The sequence below is a fragment of the Atta cephalotes genome (assembly GCF_000143395.1).
Source record: "Atta cephalotes unplaced genomic scaffold scaffold00002, whole genome shotgun sequence".
NCBI classification, from domain to species: domain Eukaryota; kingdom Metazoa; phylum Arthropoda; class Insecta; order Hymenoptera; family Formicidae; genus Atta; species Atta cephalotes.
In genome coordinates this window covers 11,625,710-11,642,366 of record NW_012130066.1, presented here as the reverse complement: position 1 = coordinate 11,642,366, position 16,657 = coordinate 11,625,710, and the positions used below count along the sequence as shown (strand labels likewise).

General features: G+C 29.0%; 1 protein-coding gene across 1 annotated transcript in view; it reads right to left on the bottom strand.

Annotated features, from left to right (window-relative positions):
* Window positions 1-16,657, bottom strand: part of LOC105622165 (serine/threonine-protein kinase SIK3-like) — a 223,143-nt gene that overhangs the window by 107,881 nt on the left and 98,605 nt on the right. Inside the window, exons 9-10 of the mRNA XM_012203598.1 lie at window positions 13,919-14,078; window positions 216-353 (exon numbers count right to left, since the gene is read on the bottom strand). Of these exons, the coding sequence (XP_012058988.1) occupies window positions 216-353; window positions 13,919-14,078 (298 nt within the window). The remainder of the gene's footprint in view (window positions 1-215; window positions 354-13,918; window positions 14,079-16,657) is intronic.

Here is a 16,657-nt window from a genome sequence, read left to right as displayed (position 1 = left end):
ACACACACACACAATATTTTATTAAAACCGAAAAATATACGTTCAATTTTGTACAATTTTATATATATACATGTTTGTATAAATTTAAAAAACTCTAAATTATTGTACATAGTAAACTTTAACAATATTAAGACTACAAATATTTAATTTTAATTATATTTTACAACTGTATAGAAAAAATTTACAAATTACAATAGTGCAAAAATCTCCATTACCAGTGCTAGTATGATATAATGAAGATTTCCTGTGATGTGGAAGTGTTGATCCTCTAAGGTGAGTTGGTAACAGTCGCGATGGTAGGTAAGCCCTATTCATCCTAGCTTCTACTTCCATTACCAATTCCGGATTTATAACTACATGCATATTACCAACCAAGGAGAGCACGGAAGTGCAGCGGACACAAAAAAACATGCAAAATCAAAAACAAAATTCAATAAAATATAAATAATGTGCAAATACTAAAAAATATAATAGGGACAATATAAAAATACAAAGCTTAATCAAATCACTATAATATGTATGCATATATGTGTTAGCGCGTGCGCGTGCGTATGTGTTTCCTTTAATATATTAAATTGCTTTTTGTACACAGGCTGAAACTCAATATAATTTTGACGAGTTCAGTGTTTCATATCATATATTCTCACTATATCGAAATAAGAGTAAATTTTTAGCCAAATTAAATTAACTTTTTTAATTAAATAAATTAAATTAAATTGTTTTTAACAATTTAAATTTAATCTTTTCTTTAAAAAGTATAGTTTTCACACACACAATAGTATCTTATGATGAATTCGATTGGAAGTACTAGTACGCACTGGTATATATAAGTAAGTAGTTAGTATTGTATACTAATTTAATTTAAATATAAATAAAAAATAAATATAAAATGTATTAAGTATTTCACGATTTAATCGATTTCTATGTTTATTTATAAACATATCTTTATGTTATTTTATGATGGCTTTAATGTACACCAATGCACACTGAGTGCATCCCAATGGAGCTCGAGCAATGATAGGAAGGAGCGATTTCTTTATTTCCAAAAGAAATAAATTTTTGTAGAAATGAACAAATAATGCGATATCATTATATTATTCATCAAGAAAATCTGTGCAAAAAGTGTATGCTTTAAAAACGTTATAAAAAATATAAAATAATAAACCTTAAATCTCGAGGGTTGAATCATGTCATTTCTCAGTAATGTGAAAACAGAATATCTTCTATTACCGAAATTAACTGACTAAGTAGAACCAAGGTTTTGAAGAGAGTACATATGTAGAAAAAAAATTTCTGAGTTTATGACAAGACAGCCTATTCATTAATTCAATCTAGTATGAATTTTAGATCTAGTATGAATTTTGCGTATATCAGTGCATTTAAATGAACTAAATTTAAAATTACAAAATAAAATACATATCTTTATGATTAAAAACTTTGGTTTGAACAAAAACTATGGTTATAGAAGGTACAAATAAAGAAAAATAATTTTACACATTTTCCAACATTATCTTAATATGAAGTTGTTAATACTGAAAAATATGTAAGTGTATTGTCTTCTTTAAAATTTGAATTATCAGATTTCAAGATTTTTGATCCAATATAAATTAATCGAGAATTTTATGTACTCCATTCATTAAAGTCAGAATATGTCAAGCATCATGCAAATAGAACTAATTGACTCTAGTAATACTGACTTGAAAGATGATTACAAACTTAATAATGATGTATTGAAATTTTATATGAAATTTGAACATTGAAAATAAAGATAAAGAACTCCGCACAAATCATATGGAAAAGTACTTTCGGTCGAATTGGCTAAATTTTTAATGTTGTAGTTCTCATCATTCCGAATAAATATCTCAATGAATAAAACTAGATCCTATGGCTAGTCTCAGAGATATAGACGGTCAAAATGTCCTCTGCCAAAATGTGATGTGTACTACATACACGTCATTATCAGAACTCTTTAGGGCTTTGTTTCTAATATGTATATGAGTTAAATAGATATAGTAATTATAATGATATAGTAATTATAATAAATATATTTAAAACTATAACTACAATTACGACCATGATTATAATTATATATTTGTCAAAAGTTGCACTATATCTCGGCTCATAGTATGATTTCGGAAAGTAAAATGTTGAAACCATATATTTTCCTGCTCTCAGCATTATTCTTGTCCAAAGTCGTTGATCTTGGATAACACTGAGAACAAGAAAATACATATGGTAATTACAATAATACACTAAATTCACAATAATACACTAAAAGAAAAAAATTAGCTGAATGACATAACATTTTTAATTGTTGCAGCCAATTAAAAGTGCATATTTTACCATCTAATTTGCTGCAGCAGCTAATTCTTTCAGTGTATCTAGTACTTCATCTTTTATTATTTTTGGTCATTCAACATATCATCTTAATTAATCGCTTGAATTCTTATGAGAGATTGACAAACGAATAAATTGAAAAGCATTCAGTTCCCTGATAGCAAAATGTTAGCAATTTGGAGCCAAATTGGTAACATCAGGTTTTGACTATAAAACCATAACCATCTGTATCCGCATTGGGCTATGGATTTGTCAACAAAATCTGCTGACAGACTGTGCTAACAGATTGATAGCAGAAACCAAGCAGAGATTGCTCGAATCAAATTCTGCTCTCAATCTGCTTTCAATCTGCCATCAGAATTTTGCTTGACTTCTGCTACAAATCTACTAGCATAGCATATCTAGCAGACTTTGTCATATTTCTGATTCAGCAATTTGCTAATAATATCAGATAATACAAATTCTGTATACAATTTTGACTCTCTCTTCTGCAATTAAAAAGTGCAATGATAGCAGGCCCTCCTAAAATCTATCTTTACAGGCTTTGCTATCAGTTATTGTCGACTTTAGTTACACGCACGCGCACACACACGCACATATACGATCACACATACACGCAAGTACGCACGGGATCAGATAACCTCCCACGTGTACGTCATTGATTCTGTGTAATTCTGAGAGTAGGAAAATATATATGGTTTTAACATTTTACCTTCCCGAATCATATTATGAACTCAGATTGATACAATATGATTTTAGAAAAATATATAATTACAATTATAATTATGATCGTAAATGTAATTATAATTGTAATTATATTTATTATAATTATCATTATATATTATAATTACCATTATATATATATATTATAATAGTTACTATATTTATTGTAATTACTATCATTGTAACTATTTAACTCATATATATTGGAAACAAAACCTCAAAGAGTCGATAATGAATATGTAGTGCACATCGCATTTTCGGCAAAAGATACTTTAATCGCTTATATCTCTGAAAATAACCATAGGATCACGTTGTGCCCATTGAGACATTGTTCAGAATGATGTGCATTACAATATATAAAAAATTTAGCCAATTCGAAAGAACTTTCCCATATAATTTGTACGGGATTCTTTTCAGTATTCAGAAAGCACGCTCTCTTTATATCTTCGCTATTTGGCAGCTATTCATGTGAACAATTTTTTTTCAAAAATGAAAAATGTTAAGTCACACTGAGATTTAATAAATGTTTAACACTTGACAGTTTTATTTGTATAAAAAAAATCTTTAAGAATTTATATTTGAAAATCTAGCATATATTTCACAAATAAAAGATTTGCAAAATATTTGATTTTTTATAGATAAACTTTTTATTTCTTTATTAATGTTATGATATAAAATTTACATCTGCATTCATTGCATATATTAGAAATGTGATTTAGTTTTGAGGGTTTTGCAAGAGATAGCACACTAATGTTAATGTTGTCAAAGACATTCCTTGCTTCTTAATGCTTCATTATTATTAATGCTCCATAATATTTAGTGATTTATTAACAATAAACGCAATTAAATATCGTATTATACCATTTTAAAAATGGAGCTTCCTAAAGAGCATTTTCGACATTGCGTTGCTTTTATTTTTTAATCAGAAGAAAACTGAAGATCATAGAATTTTGATAGAAACTTATGGTAATGTTCCTCCATCAATTAAAACATGTGAATATTGGTTCAGACAATTTAAAAGTAGTGATTTCAATGTTAACGACAAAGATCGCTCGAGACAAAAAAGCTTAAAAATGCAGATTTGCAAGCGTTATTGGACAAAAATCGAGCACAATTCTTCGGAACTTGCCAGAGAATTAAATGTTGATCGTACAACAGGTGTTATGTGTTATGTGATGTGGGAAAACTTCACAAAGAAGGAAAATGAGTTTCACATCGGTTATCAGAAAATGTCATTGCGAACCGATTGAACATTTGCATTTCGTTAAGTGTAGGCAAAAAAAGTTTTTTTATATCGAATTATTACTGGGGATGAAAAATATTTAATCTCAAACGAAAACGAAAAAATGGGTTGATCTAGATCAACAACATTCACTTCGAGGCACAATATTCACGATTCAAATGTATTGCTGTGTATTTGATGGGATCAAGAAGGTGTTGTGTTCTACGAACTATTAAATCCGAAAGAAACTCACCGCTGATCTTTATCGACAATTATTCAAACTGAAGCAAGTATTAGATCAAAATCGATCTCCAATTCCGAATAAACAATGCAAAATGATCCTTCTTCAAGACAATGCTTGATCTCATTGCATTATTAGTGAATCCAACGTTATTAGAGCTGGAATGAGAAGATCTTACTGCAAACCCACATATTCTCCAGATATTGCTCCATCTAATATTGATTTCCGATCGATGCAACATGCTCTAGGATACACTTCCATAATTTCGAAAATGTACGAAAATTTGTTGAAAATTATATTAATTCCAAAAAATATTTTTATTATCGCGGAATCTTTTGCCAGAAAGATAGAAAAAATTATACAAAACGAAGGAAAATATTTTAATTAATTCGTTCATTGTCTTGTTTAAATAAATCAGTGAGAAAAAAACCTCAAAACTAAATCATACTCCTAATATTTGTAGCTTCTAACTCCATATTTTATTTTTATATATCACACACATACTACACATACATATGCTGTGCGCGCACGCACGCATGCACGCAGAGTTTAAACAAATATGTTAAACAAATAATATAAAGATGTAATTTTGCTTATCCATAATAAATTTGTAATAAAATTCATTAAAATTACAGAATTGAGGCTATATTAAACATCCTAAATTATACCGCGGATTTTATATCGTAAAAAAGATATTCATGTTGCAAAATTAATATTAAATTATGAATCCAAATCAGTGAAATATATATATTGGGAGTATAAATTAGTTCGGTCCGTTTCCCTAAAGATAGCTCCAGCTGTTGTGAATGGTTTATAGTGACAGCTGATTTTGGCGATTTCAAAGAGGTTAAACATCTGCTAATAATATTCAGTTTATATCGCTTTGAGTTTCATACAAAAATCTTAATTTTTACTGTGTTTGAAATGTCGAATTTAACCAAGCAGCATTTGCGGGAGATTTTGATTTTCTATTTTAATTGGAAGAAAAGTGCGGCTGAAGCCATCGAATGCTTGTCGAAGTTTATGGTGACACTGCTCCAACTGATGAAATCATAGGGTTTCGACGTTTCAAGGAGATAGAGATTTCAGCGTTGAAGACAAGCCTCGCTCTGGACAGTCAAAAAAATTCGAAGACAAAAAAATTAGAGGCATTACTCGAAGAAGATCAGAATCAAACGCAAGAGGAGCTTGCAGAATTATTGGGGGTAACTCAACAAGCCGTTTCTGTATGATTGAGAGCTACGAGAATGATTCAAAAACAAGGAAATTGGGTGCCTTATGAACTGAAACCGAGAGACGTTGAAAGGCGGTTTTTCACTTGCGAATAGCTGATTCAAAGACAGAGAAAAGATTTTTTTGCATCGGATTGTGACTGAAGATGAGAAGTGGATATTCTACGACAACCCTAAGAAGAAAAAATACTACGCTAAGCCCGGTCAATCGTTGTCATCGATCTCAACATCAACATCACCATGGCCGAACATTCATGGTTCGAAGATCATGCTCTGTATCTGGGACTAAAAGGGTCTTGTTTACTATAAGCTGCTGAAACCTGGCGATTCCATTACGTGCGATTGGTATCGGCTACAATTGAGTCATGCATTGCGAGAAAACGGACGGAATACGAGCAAAGACATGATAAAGTTATTTCTTCTTCATGACAACGCTCGGCCTCATTGGCTAAAATCGTAAAAAAATATTTGGAAACGTTCAAATGGGATGTTTTACCGCACCTGCCGTTTCTCCGGACATTGTTCCTTCTGATTACTGGTTGTTCCAAAGGATGCAGCAAGTCACCGGTTCACTTCTTTCGCAGAAAGAATCGAAAATTGGATTGCCTCCAAAGACTAGTCATTTTTTCGAGATGGAATTCGAAAATTGCCTGATTGAGAGATGGGAAAAAGTAATAGGCAGCGATGGACAATACTTTAATTGATCTGTTCATTTATTTTGTTTTGAAATAAATGCACAAAAAAACGGATCGAACTAATTTGTACTCCCAATATTTTTCATAAATATCCTTTAACTTTAATATTTCTTTAGAATCACTCATTAATAATGATTTTTAAGATAGTTTGGATTTTTGAAAAATTACCTTGCATTTGACTTTGTTCATATATTTATCAAAATTACATAGTTTCACCAATTGTTATTGCCATTTCGCTCAATCGTATTAGAAGATTGAAACTAATTGTGTAAATAAAATTGTGATTCAAAATCATCTCATTACAATGTAATCTTTTTATATCTTTAATAAAAGCGTGAAACGCGAATAATCTCACGAGGGTAGGTGAGGAACAAAAAATGACGAGTGTAAAAAAAAAATAAAGGTTAAATAAGTAGCCTTGAAATGCTAAGAGTGCATATATATGTTATATTATTTTAGAACAAATATAATTAATAAATTACCAATATAAATTAAATCAATACAGTATACATTAAGCATAGTATTAAATAAGTATCAACTTACAAAAGCAATTTTTTATAAATACTAATCTGTTTATTTTTAGAAGATTAAAATACTATAGCCTATATTTAAAAATTTACAAAAAACCAATAAAAAATCTTTTTTAAAAGAAAATATATATTAAGTATATAAGAGAAGAAATGAATATCATGGTCATCTTAAAACCTAAAAATATTTATTTTCGTAATAAACGATTAAAAATAATAACGATTAAACGATTAAAAATAATTGAGAACCTGGATATAATAAAATTAATCAATTTACGCTATTATTGCATAATCATAATTTTTGAGAACACATAGCAGGTACATATATTAAAATGGATAAAAAATTAAAAAGAAATGTACGACTTCTCTTAATCTCTATAAAGGCGATACAAACTTTAATTTCAAAATCTTTATAACAATAAATTTTTATGACAAGTGAAACATAGCTTTTGCAATTTTGTCCTCTTTTTGTTCTTACTTTATAATTGTCTTTAATCCATATTTTTTGGTACAGATTATTTAAATAACAATTATGTCAAGTTATTCTACTAATAAAAATACCAACGAATTTATTGAGATTGTATCATTTTTTTTAAATTAACTGTTCAAAAACGGTTATAAAATCAATGTCATTAGCACTTGGCATTGCACGAAATGAACTGAAACACTCAATCCTCAGACGCACCTTCTTAATTTTGCTCATGCCCGTAGATTAATCTCTTGCGACTACAAGATGTATAAACTTCGCGTACTCTTGTAAATTAATTTTAATGTTTCTTCTTATTATTAGTGATTTGTAATTTGTATTATCTCTTGCTCTCTTTTAAGTTATTTCTCATAGATAGTAAATTAACTCTTTTTTTATGAATTCTCAAATAATCCAGTAATATTTTTTCTTATTCATATATTATGTATTTTTTTTTTGCTTTGATCTTATATTAATTTTTTTTCACACAGTAAACGTTGATGATATTCATAGCCATTTAGTTATTTGTTACGCATTCTTACAAAATAAGTGATATTATCACTCTAATTCGCCCTTTTATATAATGTATTACTTTTCGTATATAGTTTTTACAGCTCCAAATTTATAATAAGATTGGAAATAAGACTGTTTATGTTAGATATATAAATAGTTAGATATAACTATTCATATAAAGTTTAACATCTTAACATTCAGACCGTAGTGGCGCTTCGTATTTAAAATAATTATCTCAATTATTTGAAAATGATAATGTTTGATACCTTAGATGCTAATTAACCAATTGCAAAACTCACTCTACTACTTTGTAAATATTCACATAATAATAATAACAATAGATTGTTAACAATAAGTCATAAACGTTAGTTAACTCACACTTCACTCTTATTTTATTTAAAATCTGAACTCATACTTAAACCTCGTACCCCGACCTTCTTGTCTTTCAGAAATCACACGTGGTCCAGTTCCGAGTTATAAGGATTAAGATCCTTAACTCGAAATTTGGACCGACGTTCCACTGCTCGCTGGAACGGGACGTTAACTCGAAAGGAAATTCCGGAGCAACAAAAAGTGCGTTCGACTCATAGTATTCGAAGTGTCCTTCCATATTCTCTCCTTCTCATCCTTCGTCTCTCCAATTGATACAAAAATTAATTCCCAAGGATGTAACAATAGCATTTTAATGCATTTTGATGCACTTCAATCACTTTTAATCCGTTTTATGTTCCTTAAAATCAGTAAATCTTTTACAGATGAGCTTCTTCAAGGTCTTTTTTTAATAAAATATTTAAATAATTGAATTGATTTCATAGCCGTTTTTAAATAGTTAATTTTTGACTAATTATATTTAAACCATTTATTTTATGTGTGCATGTGTGCGCGCGCGTGTAAAATTAAATATTTTTGATTTTACGAAGAATGTAATATTTAGAGACGAAAATAACAAGAAAAAATAAAAAAAAACTTTGAATAGAAAACTCAGCAAAAAGTGGCTTCTTTTTACTTTGGCTTTCGAATTTTTTATTCAGGGTATTAAAAAAATCCCTTAACTTACTACAGGGACCCCTTAAATATCTTGAAAAGTTTCATACAAAAGTTTAAAATGATCTATTTTCTGATCAATTCAATCTTAAGTCAGGCCAAAATCAAATCGATTTTTTTTAAACAAAATACCTTATTTTTTATTTCAAAATCTAATAGCTGATGTCAACAACTTTTCAAAACATATATAAATATATGTTAGTATATAAAAAAGTCTCTTTTTAATCAATACTTTTCAAGTTATGAGATATAAATGTTACAGTACTACCGGCATTAGCATTACCTAAGGTGCTCGTATACTTCTTTGTGATATTCTATTATTAGGTGTACAACTTTGCTTCCGCCGTTTTCCTATAGATGGCTTTAGCGGTAAATGGTGGTCGAAATAAATAGATCATAAACATCATACAATAAACTTGGGCATCTGTCAACATAACCCCATAGAAACATTAGTCGATTTGTATCTGCATCATAAAGTTATTCTCGATTGAAAATGTCAGTTTACGAGCCAAATTCTCGTCATTTGCGGAAGGTTTTAATTTTTTGCTTCAATATGAAGAAATCTGCGGCTGAGGCTCATCAAATGCTCTCAAATACTTATGATGAGGCCGCTATTAGTGAAAGAATGTGTCGTGAGTGGTTTCAACGCTTCAAGAACGGTGATTTTGACGTCCAAGGTCATGCTCTGTATTTGGTGGCTCGGCGTATTATGAACTATTAAAACCAACTGAAACAATCACAGGCGATCGGTATCGAACGCAATTGATGCGTTTGAGCCGAGCATTGAAAGACAAACGGCTGCAATACAACGAGAGATACGATAAAGTGATTTTGCAGCATGACAATGCTCGACCCCATGTTGCGAAAGTGGTCAAGACATACTTGAAAACGTTGAAATGGGAAGTCCTACTCCACTCGCCGTATTCTTCAGACGTTACTCCCTCTGACTATCACTTGTTTCGATCAATGGCACACGGCCTGGCTGACCAACACTTCCAGTCTTATAAAGAAGTAAAAAATTGGATCGATTCGTGGATAGCCTCAAAAGATGACTAGTTTTTTCGACGCGGGATTCGTACGCTACCCGAAAGATGGGAGAAAATAGTGGCCAGCGATGGACAATACTTTGAATCATAAATGTATAACCAGTTTTTTACAATAAAGCCTCGAATTTCGGAAAAAAACGGCGGAAGCAAAGTTGTACACCTAATACTTAAGGCCACAATTATCTTTGTTTATGAAGTATTTATTTAAAATGCTTTAAAATATTTTATAATGCTTACTGAACAGGAGCATATATCCTTTTTAATATCGCGAAGATGATTTTAGGAGGTCTTACGCACAAGTGACAGACTTTTTAATAAATCTTTTAGAAATAATGCGTCAAAACAGAAGTTTATATCTAAATCGACTGTTATTCGTTTGAATATTTATCATTCTTTTAATCCTAGCTCGCCATCTGTTTTTTAGTTACTTTCACCATCAGACTCCACCGGGATCCGGAACTTCGAACCTTTCCTGAACAGAAAGCATATTTTTTTTTAACTTATCATATGCGAAATTGATATGTCAAAGTAAAACATGAACAAATAAACAAACATAAAATGAAAAATATTTTATTCTTAAACTGTATATCATATAAAAAGTTTCTGAAAGCGCAATGTGAAATCGCATCATATGCCGGTATGATGAGCTAGGGTTAAAGGAATATTATTATATCCAAATTGATGTCCCTCTGCAGTCTAACAATATATTATATCCAAATTGATGTCCCTCTGCAGTCTAACAATATATTAGATGATTAAGACTGTATTTCTACAAAATTCACGAGATATCATTCTAAATTCATTTATTTTTTAACGCAAATCATTAAGATTTTGAGGTTTAATATTACAAATTCTATCCTTTAAATATCCCCATAAAAAATAGTCGAATGGATTTAAATCAGATGATCATACTGTCATTCAATATAACCCCTTCTTCCTGTCCACTTATTCGGAAAACTTTATTCAGACGTAGTCGTAAACCGTAGTGAAGTGGCTCCGCATTTTGCTGATACTAAATGTCAATGAAGTTTTGATGAGAAATGTTTTGGATTGCCGGAATTATTTCATCGCAAAGCATGGCCAAGTAATTGTACTTGACCATTAAATTTCAATAAAAGCCCAATAATGGAAATTTGATATCATTTAAAATTCCAGCCCACATGTTAACTTTTTGCGGATTCTGAATATCCGCCTCGTACATTCAATTAGGATTTTCATCGCTCCAATATCTGCAATTATATCGATTTATATTCCTGGTTAGCTCAAAATAGCTTCATCTAAAAAAACAATGTTGACTACAAATAAAAAATTTCTATCAATACTTAACATCATCCTTTCGCAAAATTCCATGTGAAAATCAAAATCATCTTCATAATTCTTGTGCCAATTAGATCTTATATAGATGAAATTTCTCTTTTCTTTTTAGAATATTATGAATTGATATAGAAGCGATGTCGTGTTATAGTGCAATTTTGCAAATTGAATTTTCACGGATCTTCAATAAAAGACTGTAAAACATTTAATACTTTAACATTTAACATTTAACTTTAACATTTAATCTTTTATCAGGATTTGTCATTGCTGCTAGTATACTTTGTCTATTACAAACCTGTTTCTTCAAAATGTTGTATAATATAAATAACAATCGATTTAGATATATCATTGTCCTCAATCCTAAAAGTTTGATTGAAAAGTTCTATCATTTGTGCGTAAGACCACTTACGATCATCCCATCCTCGCATTATTAAAAGAGATATACACTCGTGTTCAGTAAGCATTATAAAATATTTTAAATAAATAAAACATATATTTCATAAACAAAAATAACTATACGATGATAAATAATTTTAGAATGGAGTATCACAAAAAAGTATACGAACACCTCCTCAATCATAAATCACAAAAAGAATTAACTTGATAAGTGAGATCTCTAGCATATATAGTCTCCAACCTGAAAAGTGAATGGAAAAAAGGAAGGGAGGAGGAAAAGAAAAAGAGAGAAAGAGGAAGGAAAGGGAAGAGAGGAGATAGACACAAACACATGCGCGTATACACGACTCATAAATTCAATCGGATAATGATACACCTTAGGTAATGCTGAAGCCGAAGGTTCTGTAACTTTTAAAACTTGTAACTTATTTCATAATTTAATCTCAATTCTAAAAAGTATTGAAAAAGAAAAACTTTATTAGTGTTTTGAAAAGCTCCTGTTATTAAATTCTGAAAATAAAAATAGGGTCGTTTAAAAAAATCAATTTGACCTTGACTTGACCTTGGTGGCAAGGTCAAACTGATAAGATCAATAAATAAATCACTTTCAATTATATAACTTTTGTATGAAACATTTTTCTTAGAAATACTTATTTTTTAAGATATTTAAGAAGTCCGGAACTTTTTTGAACACTATATAAACACGCACGCGCATGCGCGCGCACACAATATATATATATATATATATATATATATATATGTGTGTGTGTGTGTGTGTATGTACATATTTACATATTTTAAAAATATAAATTAGTAAAATAATGTTCATCTATCTCCAACTATTTTCTCAATATTGTATTGAAACATTGCCTCAGTAATTATAATTTATAATTACAATATACAACAAAATTATGCTAATGAAATATTATATCTGTGTCAACAACATGGGCCATCATTTATTTAACTTTTAAAATCGAAAAATAAAATATCTATCGTTCATAATTAAGCGGTAGTGTACTTAGACTATTATTGATAAAGAATATCAACTCATCAGTATTACAACAATGCAAGTTTCTTATTATATATATATATATATATATATATATATATATATATAATTGGAAAAGAAAAAAATAAATTAATGTCGAAATGATGTAGATATAAAGCATTTTAACAATGAATATCAAGGATACAATAAATTTTGTATCCTTTTCTATACTTACATACATTTTTCATGAATTCTATATCATTTCGATTAAAAATAGTTTTTTTACTGTAAGAAACCTTTTTTACTTTGTTCTAAAGTAAAAAAAATTAGTTTTTTATCTCCAGTAACTCACTTAGTAACTCATCTTAGATACTCTTTTTATTATATATTTTGCATATATTGTTTTTAAATTTTTTAAGAAATCATATTTTGTTGTATATCAAATAATGAAGTAAAAGAATTGAATTTTATACATTTATATTTAATTTTATATTTTCTTAATTAGCACAATTTTTTCACATCCTTACTTCATACTTCTATAAATAAATATAAATAAATATATTCAAAATAATACAAGAAACACAGTTTTAAATAATATAATATAAAATTATATAGAATATTGTTTCAATTGTAAATCTCTTTTATTTACATTATATTATTTTTTATATATTAAATACAAAATGACACAAGATTTTTTTAAATTTTTTATAATAATCTTATCATATTATTTAAATAAAGAATTTTTTTCAAAGCTATTGTATACGATATTACTACTTCTAATTATCAATATAGAATTTATAAGAATTTATAAGAATTTATAATTCGTAAAATGTTCTAAAAATATTTATAGAACGTTCATAGATATTTTACAGATGTTGTGTGTTATCTAAGTAATATTATCAATCATAAATCATTCAGAATAACTATATTATTATCTACTGTTTCAATGTGCTATCACATACTTTCTCTGCAATTCTGATATGATATAAGCAATAAAAGCATTTATAAAAAAAAATCGATAATAAAAACATGAATAATAACAGAAAAAGCACAGCTTGAGACATAGTGCTAATTTTGAAAAATATTAAAGAATACTACAAGCCATACAGTCATTATATATAATTGTCGGAAAGAAAAAACTCAACACATTATTCAATTTTTAACTACATCATACCTGGTCGCTGCATAACAGTGCTAAGGCCACTTCTTCTTCTTCTATCACTACTTCCACTATTATTACCATTGTTGTTATTACTTCCGTCTCCAGTCGCAGTACTGACAGCAACATTTAATGATTGAGCACATGGTACTAATCCTGAACTACCACTCTGTAACTATTTGCGTACTTTTATTAAAAATTTTGAACTTGTATGCTAATATAGGAATACTTTATATAACATTATTTGATAGTAGACAAAGTAGACTAAATAACTAGTATAAGTAGACTAAATAGACAAAATAACACAGAGAGTTCCAAAATAATCTCTTGCAGAGTATTAAGAGATTCTTAGTATCAAATAAAGTAACTTTGTATCAAAATTCCGTTTAAATAAAATAATTAAAAGTATGTAAAATTGCCCAAATAGAGTATATGTATGTATTAAGGGGGTATACTCATTATCAGTTAGAAATTTCAAAAAATCGATTTTTTTTTAAATCACATTTTTTTTAAAATATATAATGTTAGAAATATAATATTCCCTGAAAATTTCAATTTTAATCCGCTGTATTTTCACGGAGATATACGATCTTGAATATACATCCGTCAGAGCGCTCCTATTAGATTCTGGCATAAAAATAGGACGTGTCATTAAAAAAAAATCAATTTGATCTTAATCTAATCTTGACGCCACCCAAAGTCAAATTAATAAAATGTAAATAGATCTTTTTATACTTTACAACTTTTGTCTAAAATATTTCTTTGAAAAAAGCATTCTTCCGAGTAAATCCGAGATCGATCCCGACCTTTTTGAACACCCTGTATATAAATTATAAACAATGTAAATTAGGTTATTTTTTCCATCTTAGTAAAAATTGTATTACATAAGTTTCATTATGTATAAAATCTGAACGTACCAGTTTTAATTTTAAAAGAGATTTAAAATTTATTAACTGAATAGGACTTATTTGTTACAAAAGAATTTTTGATCAATGCTACTAAAAGAATGAGTTGAAAATAAAATAATTAGATAACTCATAATAATATTCTATATAAATTCCTGCAATATTTTAAAAATATTAAAACTTTGACAATGAAAGATAATATAGACTCCTTTTATTTAACGAACTAACAAATGAAATAGGGCTTAGAAATTGGCGCTGTTATTTGTGGCGGCATGAACTGTAAAATCTTATTAATTTATCTAAGTCATTTACTGATCTTCAATATCATTATATAATAAAATGAAATATAAAAGATCAATATATCAGCAAATAATAAATACGTACGTTTCGACTGTTTTCTTCAGTACATATAAAATCTTTTGTTACCATTTAAAGTTTTGCGAATTACATTCTTTCGTCAACATCCTATAAAAACTACACACTCCTGGCGGAGAAATCTTTATCTCACCAGTTAGAAAGTTGGATGGTTTTTCAGGTTGATTTATTCTCAATTTAGTTCTTAAAATAATATTAAGTAAATAACGAATTGTACTGGGATAAAATAGAATAATCAACCTGAGCGAATGTGTATTCAGTAAAAATTGCATTTCACATGTTAACTTCAAATAAAAAAATAATAATGGCCGATAAAGAGGATTCCAATCTGACAGTTACATATCAGAATAACAATAAAATAAAGGCAGCTTAAAATTAAAAACAAAACGATCAAAATCAAAATATAAAACTATATAAGACATAACAATCATAAACTATCTAGACATTGCTAGATATGCTTAATTAAATAATCAGTGTATTTAGATTAATTCCGTTTTTTGCCGTTTAATGTAGATCATTTCTGTAATCAGTAACAGAATGCGTGGTTGTCTTTCACCTTAATAATTGTAATTGCAGCAAAAGTGTTCTTCTAAAGCTTCTAGAGTTTCCAGTTTTTGTGAAACGCTTCTTAAATATCTTCGTAGAAAATAGAATTAAATTCGTCCGAATAAAATCAAATCACCAACTATATATTGTAATAATGACCTATCAATTTAAGAATTAGGAAACTTTATGTTGAGATAATGTCTCGCAAGCCTACTGCTATGAGATGATACTTCATCATGTTAATCAGACATATATAATGAAAAATCTTCAAATATGTTCGATAAATTTTTTTAAAAAGTTAATTTAAGTATCTCCTTTTATTTTGATCGATCCAATAAATGTATGATCCAATAAATTAATCACCTAGTATGTAGCTCAAATATTTAATATCCACCGACTGCCGTTCTCGAAATACGAATGGTCTTCCTTTGGTCCGATAATAAGTATGTATTATATGCATAATATATGCATAATATATGCATTAAAGTCTTATACATAAATAACCTAGTAAGAAAAAAACATTCTGAAATATTCCAGCAGCATTGCAGCAACGTTACAACATTGTTACAATGGCAATATTTTTGAAATGTTTCAAAATGTTTCTTGCTTACTGGGAAAAATTCATAGATAAAGTTTAACACAACAGAGTTACAATAGAGTTATAATAGAGTTACATTTTACGTTAACTCGCGTGTCTAGTATACTAACTGAACAACTTTAAATAGCAATCGTTTAAAAACTATTTAAACGGAATTTTGGTAAACACAGTTTAAAAATTAAGAATTAAAATTGTGGTGTGAGTAAGTGGGTGGATGGGTATGGGAGTGTGGGTGTAGATTAGGATGCGTGCGTGCGTGCGTGCGTGCGTGCGTGCGTGCGTGCGTGCGTGCGTGCGTGCGTGCGTGCGTGCGTGCGTGCGTGCGTGCGT